The 13874-nt window shown below is 41.1% G+C and overlaps 2 protein-coding genes across 2 annotated transcripts in view; both read left to right on the plus strand.

The window, feature by feature from the left end:
- Positions 1-1965: 1965 nt before the first annotated feature.
- Positions 1966-5735, plus strand: msantd1 (Myb/SANT-like DNA-binding domain containing 1). The gene is made up of 3 exons (XM_042512572.1): positions 1966-2385; positions 2468-2761; positions 4414-5735. Exons 1-3 carry the CDS (start codon positions 2132-2134, stop codon positions 4703-4705), a joined length of 840 nt encoding a protein of 279 aa, XP_042368506.1. The 5' UTR covers positions 1966-2131; the 3' UTR covers positions 4706-5735.
- Positions 5736-6852: 1117 nt separating this feature from the next.
- rgs12a (regulator of G protein signaling 12a) overlaps positions 6853-13874 on the plus strand; it is a 51455-nt gene continuing 44433 nt past the window's right edge. The window contains exons 1-3 of the mRNA XM_042512177.1: positions 6853-6937; positions 8312-10175; positions 12451-12537. Coding sequence (XP_042368111.1) covers positions 8394-10175; positions 12451-12537 — 1869 coding nt within the window. The 5' untranslated portion in view covers positions 6853-6937; positions 8312-8393. The remainder of the gene's footprint in view (positions 6938-8311; positions 10176-12450; positions 12538-13874) is intronic.

The raw sequence follows: 13874 nt of genomic DNA on the forward strand, positions 1-13874 counted from the left end.
TTTGTGGGTGTTATTTTCTTTCTTTGATATTTTTTGGGGGGGGATAACTGACTGTATATATGATAATAATCATCAAATCATGATATAACGCTGCAGCTTTCCCGTGCCATTTCCTTAAAGAATTACATAATAATGAAAACCAAAAGTACTACGTTTTTTTTACCATACTCACTTGTTTTAAATGTTACTGTTTTATGTTAATAAGTTAATTTTCAATTTTCTTCGAGACATTTTCTTCCATTACGAGCAAGAAATTAGAACTCTATAAAAGGCAGTACTGACTTCTACTATAAGAAAAGAGGGGCGCATGACTAGTTTATCTGTAGATTAGTCTGGCTCTTGGATTAGTAGTCTGGATTACTTCCACTTTAGTGAATGAAAAATATACAGAGATAATTAAACACAATTATAGTGGACCCCAGCAAGCGGATTCAGTCATGAAATAGACCAGGGTTAGTATGTTAGTGAGTATGCATTTAAACATAAGCATTTAATACGTACTGTATGTCTTGTATAAGACAATTTAAAGATTTTTTTTCAATTAAAAAAACACCTACCCTGCTTAATTAGGAGTGAAAACTATCAAGACACAACTCACAACCCTGCAAAAACAATATATTATCTTCAGGGGGTCAGTAAAGTGATAAATATGAACCCATACAACCTAAAAAAAAACAACATTTTTTTCACTCTTTTTCAGACTTTTTCAAGTCTTTAACTGCATACTGGAGGAAAAAGTTTAAAACTAAACGCAACAAAAAAAAACCCCTTTCACACCAACTTTCATTTGGTCTTCCATTTCTTTAACGGCGAAGCTTAACATTTGTCTTAAGTGACAGATGTGATGGATCGGGCCAAGCTGCCCATTTGTCGTATGAAAATGCACCGGTCGCCTGTCAGGTTAGCGAGGAGCAGATGGGTTAAGGGTCTAATCAGGCCAGAACTGAGTTAAGCCGCACTGACAGCAACTAGTGTCACTAATAAAGATGACGTGAGGCTGGGCTTGTGTTGGTGCATTGCCATGTCTTCCCTTTCAGAGGTAAATATGGAGAGACAAAGCAGCATGCAAAAATGCTGCAGGGAAAATAGTGGTTTGGGGTTTTTACTGTCTGTGTGGCTTTGATGCATATTTTTGTGATAGAATGATGGGAACAGAGAGGGAAGTAGAGAGAAAGGGAGCAGGAGACATGAGGGAATGAATGCACATAATTATGCTAGATTAGGGTGCTTGAGATGGGGGTAGACAGAGATCCGCCCCTTGCTGAGATGCGAATGGGGGAGGGGTCTCCAACTGGTCAGAGAAGAGACCCTTGCTGCAGAGGTCCATTGTCTACAACACACGGCAATGAATAGAAAGCTGATTACAGATTACAGAGCAGTCAGCATTTTGTATCCCATTGCAGGGGTGCCTATAGTTGATCACATGTTGCCATTGTGTCTGATATTTCCCCCTAAAGCATTTCACAGTTTTTCAGTGAAAAGCTTTTGCTCGCCTTTTAGGTCCAAACTGCAGACTGGAAGTGTTTTCCTCTCCTCTACATCATGCCACATAAAGCAAATCCTCCCTCTCCCCGTCTCAAAACGACTTGTCTATTATTAAAAGCTTTTAAATGGAGCAGTGTGTTGGCTGACGACCAAATCCAGTGCCGTGTTGCCAGGGAAACGCATACCCTCCTGTTCTCCTTTTTTTCCCCCCTCCCTCCCTAGAGGCTCATATTTCAAAACTGTCAGCAATCTCATGTGCTCACACTGCTGCCTTTCAGCTAAAAGCTTTTTGTGCTGCCAGTGGAGCAGAGTGGAGGGGAAAGGAGAGCACATGGGAGTGGTTAGAGGAGAGGGAGGGAAAATGAAGTGCCTCCCCGGCTGTTGCCAAGGCAACTTGATGTCATGGTGACATCATGCACCACTAAAAGCTTTTAACCGGATTCCTCTCCCGCCTTAGGCCCCATTTTGAGTCCTCTTTCAGCAAGGCTAGGGGGAAGGGCACAGGCAGGACGGTGTGTGTGCCTGCTTGCATGTTTCACTCCCTCACTGCAGATTTAACACTTAGCACAGTAAAAAGACTTTCAAATCCAGCCACTAAAGATCCTGCAAGCACAGCCAGCACAGGCCAAGAGAAACCATTTCAAACATGGCAGCAGAGGACGGTTTCAGCTACCTCATTGCAGGTCACAGTGAGAAACACAGACGGGCCCCGAACTGGACCGATGGGGAAATGAAAGCTCTCCTGTACGTGTGGGAGGAACACCACAACGAACTGAAAATGAGCAAGAGGAACGCCAAGGTTTACGAGAAGATGTCCCAGAGGTTTTTCCAGCTGACCGGGGAGCAGCGTTTCAAAGAGGAGATCAAGATGAAAATCACCAACATGTCATTTCAGTACAGGCAAGTGCACCAAATCCAAATCAGAGATATAACTTGACTCCAGCTGTTGCATGACTTTAAACATCTATTTTTGATCCAACAGGCGACTGAAAACCATAGCAGGTGAAAGCGGGGAAACACCAGAATGGCCGTATTACAAGGCCATCGAGAAGATCCTCTCCAAGCCGCTGGAGAACGGACGAGTCAACACTTTGGAGTATCAGGCCTCTGCTGCAGGTCCCTCCACCTCCTCCCAGTCCACAGACAACCTGGTGCCCCAGCCAGAGGAGGGGATCATGGGTTTCCTGCCAGAGTACACAGGCTCCTCAGATGAGATGGAGATAAAACAAGAGCTGGACTCTTTGAGCTCTGACAGTGAGCACACACAGGGCTCCAGGTAACAGGAACTACACGAGACATATGTTGTGTGGGTGTGTTTACATGTCACTGATAAAGGTAATAACAGGTGGATCGACTGACCTTTGCATTTCATTGTTTCAGGGAGGCAATCCACCAGAGTTTCAGTTTCAAGTAAGCTTCCACAATGGTCCTACGGGGCTCTAGAATACCTTTATTTAAGATATGCATTCAAATTAACAGTAGATTGGCTTTGTGTCTATATTAAATATATATATTTTTGAAGAGTCAAGCCGAGATGGATGGATAGATTGATAGATAACCTGGGTTCTCTCGTCAAAAAGCCTGGGATTTTTACATCCGATTTTGGATTACTGCAGAAAATAAGCTCTGTGGCAAACAAATATTTATGATACTTGCTTAATTTGTGCAGCAAGATCATTTTCACAAACACCACTTTCAAAACTTTTGAAACCTAAATGCAATCACCAGAAGTTAAATCTAATCTTTGACTGTAAACAAATTACACAATGCTCTCATTTCTACCACAATTAGGCTGTGAAACAGTGGTTGACACAGCTTGGCCTAATGGCGTTGTCACATTTAGGTACTTGTGAGCAACTGCCTATTAAGACACATAAAAGGTTCAAAATTCATGACCGCGGTATTTACTGACGTATTTAATGTTTCAGAACAAAAACTGAAAGTCTCTAAAGCTTGTGTGAACCACAGACCTTATTTCAGACATCTAACTAAAAACTCAATCAAAAATCCCTGTAATTCATTTTCTTTTTCTTTTTTTAAAAGGTCACAGGGAACCACTGGACAAAATAAGTAAATGTAGAGTAGCAAAGACTAGCTTAAACTGGATTTAGCTGTTTTGCTTTAGTGTCTGCTATATAGTATTGGTGTTACTCATAGTATACTTTGATATACATTTATGACATAACGGGGGTGGGGGGGGGGTAAGTAAGTAAATTTATCTTTATCTCTTTTTATCTCTGTTGCCTTAGTATCAGCTGTATAGTGTACGGTTTGGTTTGGTGTTACACGAAGTACATTTAGTCGAGGCTAAGACATGGCTATTTTCAGCTAGCTTTAGTTTTGGCAGTCTTGGTTTCACCATGTAAATACATGATTGTTTGGTTTGGTGTTGAGCTGTGTTTTTAGTAGCTGAGTGCTTTAAATCCCAATTTTTCTTTGGCTTTAAACATATATGGCATAGCATTAAAAACATATACGCAATAGATGACTACTTTAAGCCCATCTGGTTTATCTGGTCCAAACTAAATTTGTCATAAAGGTTCAGTGTGTTGGATTTAGTGGCATCAGCAGAGATGTGTTTTCATTTGTTTTTAATTACCTGAAAACAAGAATTGTGGTTTTGTTACCGTAGAATGAGCCGTTTATTTACATATAGAGTGCGACCTCTTCCACAGAGTCTGCCATGTTGCTTCTACAGTAGCCCAGAACGGACAAATCAAACTCTGGCTCTCGACAGGGATATTTTTATTTTTTTGTATCAGCCACCTTAATTATCCTACGTGCTTGGCAAAAGGAGGACGTTTAGTTCTGCAGTCCTACCATTAGATGCTACCAAATGCTACACACGATACCTTTAAAGTGCAGACTAAAAGGAGCTCTTACACCCAGAGGTTATCTGCTCTAAAAGCTCCACTCTCTGTTCTCCAGCTCTCACCCTACTTCAGCCAGGAAAAGACATGCCAACAAGCAGCTCTCCATCAAGAGAAAGAAACTGCGATTGATGCAGGCCATGTTGCACCAACAAAAGAGGTCAAGCCGAGCCATAGAAGAGACGTGCAGGGAGGTCCGTCGAGCATTGCACCAACAGAACGTCCTCCAGGTCCAGTGTCTGCAGCTGCAGGAGCGTATGATGAACCTTCTGGAGAAGATGATCCAGCCTCCCACCACCACGCCAGCATCATGGGGTCAGAGTGGGGCCAAAGACATAATGAATCCATGAAGTGTAGAAGTTATCTGGAAGAGATCATGGTCTTGCCTCACCTATAGCCCCTTTGAAGCAAGAATACAATACATTATTTTGGATTTCCGTTCGACATGAACATTTTGTAATCCTTAAAGTGCAGAGATGACATAGAGAGGTGCAAAAAATGCTGTAACAGTCTTAGAAGGTGTCATCAGTCTAAATGTCATTAATGGAAGACAACCATGTTAATAACAATAACAACGTATGTGGGCACTTAAGCATCATCCGTCAGTGGGCTCCAATGTGAGCTTTCATTGTTGAGATAGCTGTTACAGATCGTGTGTTTTGCTAGTTTGTCAAGTACCCTATTAAAATCACTGTGGGAACAACAGCCTTGCAAAAAAAAAAAACCAACTTATCCTGTCACTTAATTTCTTCAACGCTAAAGGATAATTACAAGTTGGGGACGTTTGATGCCAAAACAGGACAATTTGTAGCATTATGAGCCAGAAGCTAAGGCAATAATCTCCGCTGTTATTGAAGTGATTGGAGGGAATCTGTCAGCAAATTGCAGCGTAGCCAATAAAAAATGCAGCGCTTAACAGCTCAATAGCAGCAGTATGGAAAAAAACATGCTCGTCTACCATCTCCTGCATATGAGACAAATTGCTTCTTACCTTGATTTTTTAATACTGATGTATCTGTATAAGATGTATCTGAAGGTACATTTCTTGCTTTCAACTGGTGAATCTTATTAAGATGCAATAAATAAAATCAGACAAATCTTGAATCCACTGGGGCACATACAGTCCATGCACCCCACTGACTCATTGTTCTATTCATATCCTGCAACTTCATATAGTGCGTCACTGTGATCACACAGATAGACTCTCTGCCTGCCTTGCACATAAATTGGACTGACAAAAGACAAACAAATTGCATATTTAATCATAGGTGGTTTTATGCTTTTAGGATTAGATATGACAGAAATAGAAAAACTTCTTTTCCTGAAATTTCAATACTTTAATATGCAATGGTGTCCTGTTCCTATTTGCATTTCTGCTGAATAAAACATCACACAGTCTCCTGTTATTTATTGTCTTTCATTGTTACTGCAGAGTAATTATTGAAATGCAAAATACACAGAAGGTAAAGCCTGATAGAGCCAAAATGTTAAGGTCTTTGCCTTTCAGCCTCTTTTAAGAGGATTTGGAGAAACTGGGGATTAAGCTAGTTCCATCACACACACCACACCAGCTCCGTGGAAGTCACTACTTCATGAAGATGAAAATGCAAAACTGTTGGTTCAAGATTAAACTAAATATCTGTTACTGCTGTTATCAAAAAATACATAAAAAAATAAACAATTGCTTCATGGCATATATTATTTGGCTGTTTATCAGTAATTGTGACACTTTTCCTTAAATGACAGCCAGTTGGTTAGTCAGACAAATATGCAGGCTGCTGCACATGTGTGATAAAACCATGTGACAGTGTGTGCTGCAACCGTTGCAGCCCTTTGACCAAAGAGGTATTGTTTACAGTCTGCAGTCAAGTGCTGCTGCTCCAGTGTGGAAAAGGCAGGGGGCGACCCACATGCAACTGCAGTGACGGCAAAATCACATGGGTAAGACTTATTATCAACTTATTATCATCTTTTTTATCAACATAGGATATGTGTGTGGAATCGAAATGTAACTTGCTCCTTCGTGTCATGTTTCCGGGATGATTACAGAGAGTACAGTGCGGTTTAAACCCCAGTATTTCTGTGTTTAAGTGGCATTATTTATTTAAAAAGACTGCGGGCTTTTAGATTAATTTAATTTAATTTAATTTAATTTAATTTAATTTTATTTTATTTTATTTTATTTTATTTTTTTTTATTTTATTTATTTTTTAAATTTTGATTTTGATTTACTTCAGCGCAAGATAAAGACTGTCTGCTGTCAACACTGTCAGCCAATAGCGTCACTCAAGCCGTTTGAATATTGAACAAGACGTGCGCTGTCATTGGCCAGAAAGGGACGTCACGTGTTCCAGAGACGTTACGCTGTCATGGTTACATTGAAAGACGCTTTGTGATCTGTGCCGCGAGGTGAGTGAATGGAGGGAGGTGGTGCTCGCGCGCGACTCAATCACGGCAGGAAAATATTGATTTGAATTGTTTAAAAATGGACGTGTAATGTGAAAAATGGAAACGTTTGGAGGTTTAGCAGCGTGAACGTAAACCCGTGGGAGTTTTTGTGGAACTTTTCACCGCTGAAAAAGGTAATTTAAAAAGTTTGTCGTGTCACAGCCTCGTTGTAGTGATAGTTTCGGCTTAAGCGTCTAAGTAACATCGGTTCAAGCTAACTTTTTATACGTTAGCTGATAAGAATAAACACGCCACAAGGCTTCGCCAGGTGTTTCCACTGTTAAAATGTTTAACTTGTGTGGTTAGCAGAGTACTGGGACGTTTAAAAATTGTGGTTGACCGAAACCGAAGAGTCTGGTTGTCATTTAAGTGTTGTTGGTGAGAAGGGAGCCAGCTGGCACTTTGTTTTGGGGGAGTGGGAGGAGGGTGGATGGGAGTACTTTGAAAGCTGGGCCATAAAAGCTGTGTCCTGTCTTTGACAGATAATTGCTTAAATAAGATTGATATCCGTGTTTTGTGTTTGGTTTATAAATTACTTTGGTGAGGATAAAAAAGAGCAAGAGAAACACCCTGCCTCTTATCAGTTTTTGTGTAGGCTATATATTGTAAGGTTCAAGGTTAGTTATTGTCAAATGAACAATTACAAAAGCAGTCATTGCCATTGGAACTTGTGTCAGAGACAAATTGTATTTGTGTTTGTTTCTCACAAATGGTCTAAACAAAATTTAGGCTATTTACAACCTTACTGTGCATTGTAAAGCTGAAACAGTTTGTCCATTATTTGGTTAGTGATCACCTGGAAATTATTCAGCTGCACTTTTTAAGGATTAATAAATTGTTTAGTTTAATTTTTGAGCCAAAAAGCCTTAAAAAATTGTGATGAATATTTCCTACTTTATTTAGTCTGAGATGGCTGTAAACTAACATTTGGAGGTTCCATTTAGGGCTGCAACTATCGCTTATTGTAAATTGATTATTTTTCCCATTAATCGATAAGTTGTTTCATCTATACTGTCAACAAATGGTGAAAAGTGTTCCCTGAAGCCCAGAATGACATCCTGAAATGTCTTGTTTTGTCCACAATCCAGAGATATTCAGTTTTTGGTCATGGAGGAGTACAGAATCCATTAATATTCACATTTTATGAAACTAGAATGAGAGAATTTTGACTTTATTTTGTTTCAAAAATTACTTAAACCAATAAAGACATTTTCACCGAGTTGTCAGTTAATTTAAAATTTGAGACTAATTGATAAATTGATTTATTGTTTGGGTCACTATTTTGACAAGATCAAACTCAATTGACAAAGATATTTAAATAGGTGTTTCATGCTTCAAATTAGTATTTCACTCCAACATGTCTTTGTTGAAAGCCGATGAGCAACTGAACTATTATGCAATTCTGTTTGATAAGTTTCTTTTAAAGATGTTTTGTATAATTATGTGTATTGCAAACATGCTTCTCAACTTTGTGTCTTCCTGTTTTTGCCCACTTTGTGCAACTGTAGGATGACAACAACACAATAGTGTTGGCAACCTGCGTGTGTTTCAGTTCCCACACACTGGATCTCACAGCATCCTACAACAAAGATGAGGATACAGGGACAGCCTGAGGGCGCAAGGAGGCGTCTGGATTTGAATGCAGTTGGAGATCTAAGGGCTGTGGAAGTCATCCGTGGTCGGGCCGGATATGGCTTTACTATATCAGGACAGAGGCCATGTCTGTTGAGTGGCATCCTAGAGGGAAGCCCTGCTGACCTGGTGGGACTCAAACAGGGGGATCACATCATGGCCATCAATGGAACTGACGTGTCCACTGCTTTGCATGAGACTGTGGTGCAGCTGATCGGCAGCTGCAAAGGACCGTTGCAGTTGGTGGTGCATGCTGCAAGCCGAATCATGGGGAACCCCATTCTTAACGATGCAAAGTTTGGGAATGGCCAGAAAAATGGTGTTTTCCAAAAGGCGAGTGTCCTCCGCACAATCTCTTATGAATCAAGCAATAACTCAGGTCATGCTATCAGCACCAAACAGAGGCCGGTGTCAGAGCCTGATATGTCGCAGTGGTCACAACAGTGGAACAATTTAGCTGTGCAGCCAAAAGAGGAAACATCCAGAGTAGGGGACACAGACTCTGTGTTTACGGACACAGAAGAATCTAATCCAGACTGGAGTATGTTAAACATGACCTTGGTGGTGGGCTACCTGAGCTCCACAGAGCTAATTTTAAACACTGCAGAATCAGAGGATGACTGTCTAAAAGCTATTCGTGAGCGAATACGACTTCTGGGAACAGAGCAGAGTACCCATACTCTGGTGATGATGAAGATCATGTTTGATTGTATCCGACTTTGTGACGACGCAGGAGCCGTTCTGGCAGCTTTTCCTGCTGAGAACCTGGTTTTAGGGGCTGTTTGTGCTGAAGACCCACGTTTTTTATGCCTGGTCACTACAGCGCATATCATCAACGGCCGAGTGCCTGAGGATGGGCCTCTGCGAGCCTCCTGCCATGTTTTCTTCATTGACCCTGAGCTGGGAAACCATGAGGACCATATAGGCATTGCTGGACGGTTTGGCTTCGACTGCACTCCGGATCCAGATGCCTTGGGCTGCTTGGAGTTCCCTCAGACTCCCTCAGATGTTCTTCACTTTGTCACAGTCCTGTACAGTGACATGGGGGAGGCTGTGGAGAAGCTTAGAGTCAAACTGGACATGGAGGCTCAGGAGCAAACCAAAGAGAATGGCAGCACAGGCAAGCAAGGCAGTGCCAGCAGCAATGGGGACAGTGGAATTGGAAATGCGTCACCCCCTGAGGAGAGAGCGGACAGGGATTTCCCTTCTGCAATCCAAAACCACCCTGGGGCCCACCTCCCCAGCTGTCCATGGGATAATCCTCTTCCTCAAGACCTCACCCCAATAAATCTCTTCAAGAATGGCCAAAAACTGAATCTAGTGAATAGTGCCAGCACACATTCCCTTTCAGAGTCACTACCTGGCCCTGATTCTCTTCATAGCTTTTATGGAGGTCCTCCACCCAGGCTCGAGTTCCAGTTCAAGCCCCCACCTCCTCCTCTGCCTTTGGGTAAAAAAACAAACTTCTTTGGAGACCCTCTCAGAAGTAGCCAAAGGTGGTTCTCAAAGTCAAAGTGGCCTAAAGTCCGAAGCGGGGACCCTGAGCCTCAGGTGAACAACAACTGGCCCTCCAGTGTAAGCCTTGGCACCGACACCAATAATCTGCCTCCCCCTATGAACCAGATCCCCTCAGACAGATACTGCTCGGCAGAGGTCATGATGCTCCCCCCCAGAGAGGAGTGGACCAAAAGGTTTCTTGAACAGAGAGAGAAACAGCGGAAAGATGCTAGCACCAGAAATGTAAGTAGGATTGCATTTTATAACTGAAATATAAAAACTGATACTAGATGCTCCATATCAGTGGTGGAATGTAACTAAATACATGAAAAAATACAGATTGTTATATGAATGTTTTGACAATATGGGAAAAAATTTTACCCATGGCTATTTACCTTAAAACTTGAGTATGTGTATTTTCTAGTTCCTATAGGATTTTGAATACTGTTGGATCTTGTTTTTGCTCACACACACTGTATCCTTGTAGATCATTTCTTTGCCTAGTGTTGATGAGAAATCCTTACACACAGTGACATTAAATAGTTCCATTGTAAGCACAGTCCTGCTAACTTGACATCTGTTTCTGCACTTCATTCATGTTTAACACAGCGACACAGGAAGTATTAAATGGTCACACGGAGTTGAGTTTCCAGACACTGAGGGGGTGTTAGAGTAAGCCTGTTTTTGGTGGCACCTAAATGAAATACAATGCCACTTTTTTTCAATGGTCAATTGGTGTTGAGTGTGAATTGCACTCACAAAGCACCTGTTATAAGTCAATGATGTCATTGTCATAAACATGCAGAGAGAGGGGAACAGATTTCCTTTTTAATGTTATTGTCCTCTCTGCCCACAAGATGGCCCTGTGTATCCATGCAGACTTAAAATTGAGACCCCTTAGGAAATCAGGGATGTGTATGCAGTGTCTCCAATTTTTTTTTAATCTTTTCCTCAGCCAAGGGGATGACAGCAATTAGTTGACATGTATGCAAACATGTTTTGAAAAAAAGTGGCATTGGTGGCTAAAAATCTGAAATCAGGACATTTTAATTCATGTCCAGGTCAGCCACAAAATCTGTACTTTTTAAACTTCCATTTATGTTTTTTATTGGCGTTTCATAACCAGTAAGTAAAAAGAATAAATGCAGTATTAATTGGTATTTATAAAACAGAAGCAGACTGTGTCCTTGTCCCCCCAGCCTGCATTAGATCAACCGAGAGAAGACAATCTTGCACAGGAAGCAAAACAAATTAGAGGGTAGAGCCCATGTCATGCAGCGGTAATTATCTCCAATTCTTAAACTCTCGTTCAAACATAGGACAGACACACACACACACACACACACACACACACACAACTTCTCCAATCATAAGAATAGGGGTGGCTGGAGACACTACATGTTTTCCAAAGTAAAAGGCAGGGAAAAAAACATGATGGTTCTGTCTGATCTCTTAGTTTTTGACAGTTAGACTGTGAAATCACCAGTGCATCTGTATCAGTTACTTTGTAAACAGGGTTGTTGTAGTTCCGGTGAGCTTATGTGTAACCAATCTGTATGTTTTTAGAGAATACTGTGTGTCATGACCCACTTTTTATGTGAACGTAGAAGCTAGTAGGGAAATCTGTCAAATGTAGTTCAGAATCAGAGATTTGTAGAACATCTACTTGAACTGACTAACCTCAAAGTCACCTGTCACTTGAAGTCTTTGGTGATATATTTTCATTTTTTCTTACAGTTCACGAACAACTCTCTCATTTTTTAGTCTTCAGACTTAAGTCAAAAAGTGCACACAAAGATTTTCTCTCTTGGAATATTATTTCATTTTCTCTGAGCCAGTCATAACGCATTTTTGAGAGTTTTAAATTTGACTTTTTAAAAAAGTAAGTCAATGAAAATAACGCCATACACTAGTAGTAGCAGTATTACATAGTTATTTAAAATGATTCATTTTGTTTTAAATGAATTATTTATTACAACTTTTCCAGTCCCAGAACACACCAGCTATTGGTCTGATGACAATTTCCTGCCTTTTGGGCAGAACAGCCAGTATCATGTCATATCAGATGTCATGGCCAAGGCTTCCTTTTCTGAGCACCGGCCAGTGTCTACTGTCCTATCAACAACGTGAAACACGAGAATGGAGTTGTAATTCAGCGACGACATCTATGACCGGAAACAACCTGCATATGAGGGCAGATTATTTAAAAAAGGGCAATAGAGGATGGCTTTTAACATGGCTTTTTGACCAACGAGTACCACCTCTTTTACTAATGTAAATGACTAGTCAGTCAGTCATTTTCTGTAACCACTTGTCCTCGTAAGGGTCGCAGGGCGGCTGGAGCCAATCCCAGCTGTCATCGGGCGGAAGGTGGGGTACACCCTGGACAGGTCACCAGACTATCGCAGGGCCGACACATATAGACAGACAACAATACACGCTCACAGTCACACGTAAATAACTAAATAACATAAATAGTACTGGTCTTTGCTCATCTGTCTCTACTTTCTTTTCACAGGGCTCCAGGTTTTGGGGCGTTGCCCGGGCTTCTAAACGCCGCTCTTCCAAACGCCTAAGCCTGGCAAGATCACTGGATGACCTTGAGGTAGGCTTCAAGTTCCTATTTTTCCTTTGCTTTTATGAGAGGTTTGATTTCTGTTATTTTTCTCCTTTGATATGAACCAGAAGATTAATTTATGTTTTAAAAGAATGCTTCACACACAAAATGCCCATTTGTTTAACAGTTACTCAGCGCATGTAACCTTGAATTTGTGACGTAAGCTGTATTTTTCTCGTACGCCTCCATGGTAAATGAAGAATCCGAAAAAGGCCAAGATTCTTTGTGAATTGAAGTGAAAGGGGACCATGTTTGAAAAAAGAAAAATTATATTGAAACACTCACACAATTTGTGCAGCTTATGGTAATTTGACTATAGCAGTCCTATCCTCGGTACTTCCCAAACAAATGCATTACGTTTACCAAAGCTTTACACTATAAAACACCTCCGCATACGAGTAGTGTGTTCAGACGCAAGCTGCTCAGGCATGCTACTTGACAGCGCATGAGACTGTTTGTACTGTCATGTTTTAAATTGTAATATTTTAGTGAAAATGGATGTGTTTGTGAAGTACTGAGCATACAACTGGATAAAAGAGACTTGGACCATACTGCATGAGTTGTTTGAGGGTTTGTAAATGGATGTTTTAATGTAGTTTTGCTGTTGTTAAATGCTGTCCCTGCCCCCTTTAATTCAAGAATGTTTACTTTTTTTGGAATCTCCTTTTACTGTGAAGGCATGCGGGAAAACAAACACAAATTCAAGGTAATGCTCTGTGATGAATTGATTTTCATATGGGTATTTTTCAGGTGAAGTGTTAGTTTAAGCTTTTAATGAGATTTCTTTTGCCACTGTTTATCTGTTACAGGAATTGTTTGAAAATGTAAAATCATCAGTGGTCTGCTACACTAATGTGGACATTTAGTTGAACCATCCCCCTTACTCATTCTGCTCCACTCTCAGGTCTTTTTTAACCTTTCATTTCCGTTGCCTTGAACTCTGCCTTTGCTGCTACACTTGTGGCACGGGGTGCTTCACAAAGTGGTCTTTGTGTGTGCCAGAGGCGTGGTTCTGTTTGTTTGGCCTCGCTAATGAGCACTGCTGCACGACTGAATATCGTGCTCACATTTTCTCATATTAATGTTGCTGGGGAAGTTGCTATTTTTCTCACGGCCTCTGCATGCATGCACGCATGCATGCATCACTCATGCACACTGATTCATATTCACCAAAACACATGCACACTGGTCCTATAATTCGGAATTGCTTTGAAAGTACACGAACAGACACAAAAACAAAGCAGAAAGTGGCACACTGTATAGTGTATTCACGCATTAGTCACAGGCGCACACAGACACACCCGCAGACCACACATTGTACACAA

The sequence above is a fragment of the Plectropomus leopardus genome, chromosome 23 (assembly GCF_008729295.1).
Source record: "Plectropomus leopardus isolate mb chromosome 23, YSFRI_Pleo_2.0, whole genome shotgun sequence".
NCBI lineage: Eukaryota > Metazoa > Chordata > Actinopteri > Perciformes > Serranidae > Plectropomus > Plectropomus leopardus.

Bases quoted from the DNA above. Each gene is read 5' to 3' on its own strand.
- msantd1 (XM_042512572.1), top strand. From the start codon at position 2,132: ATGGCAGCAGAGGACGGTTTCAGCTACCTCATTGCAGGTCACAGTGAG. The intron at 2,386-2,467 runs GCAAGTGCACCA...TTGATCCAACAG, and splicing joins AACATGTCATTTCAGTACAG to GCGACTGAAAACCATAGCAG. The intron at 2,762-4,413 runs GTAACAGGAACT...TCTGTTCTCCAG, and splicing joins GAGCACACACAGGGCTCCAG to CTCTCACCCTACTTCAGCCA.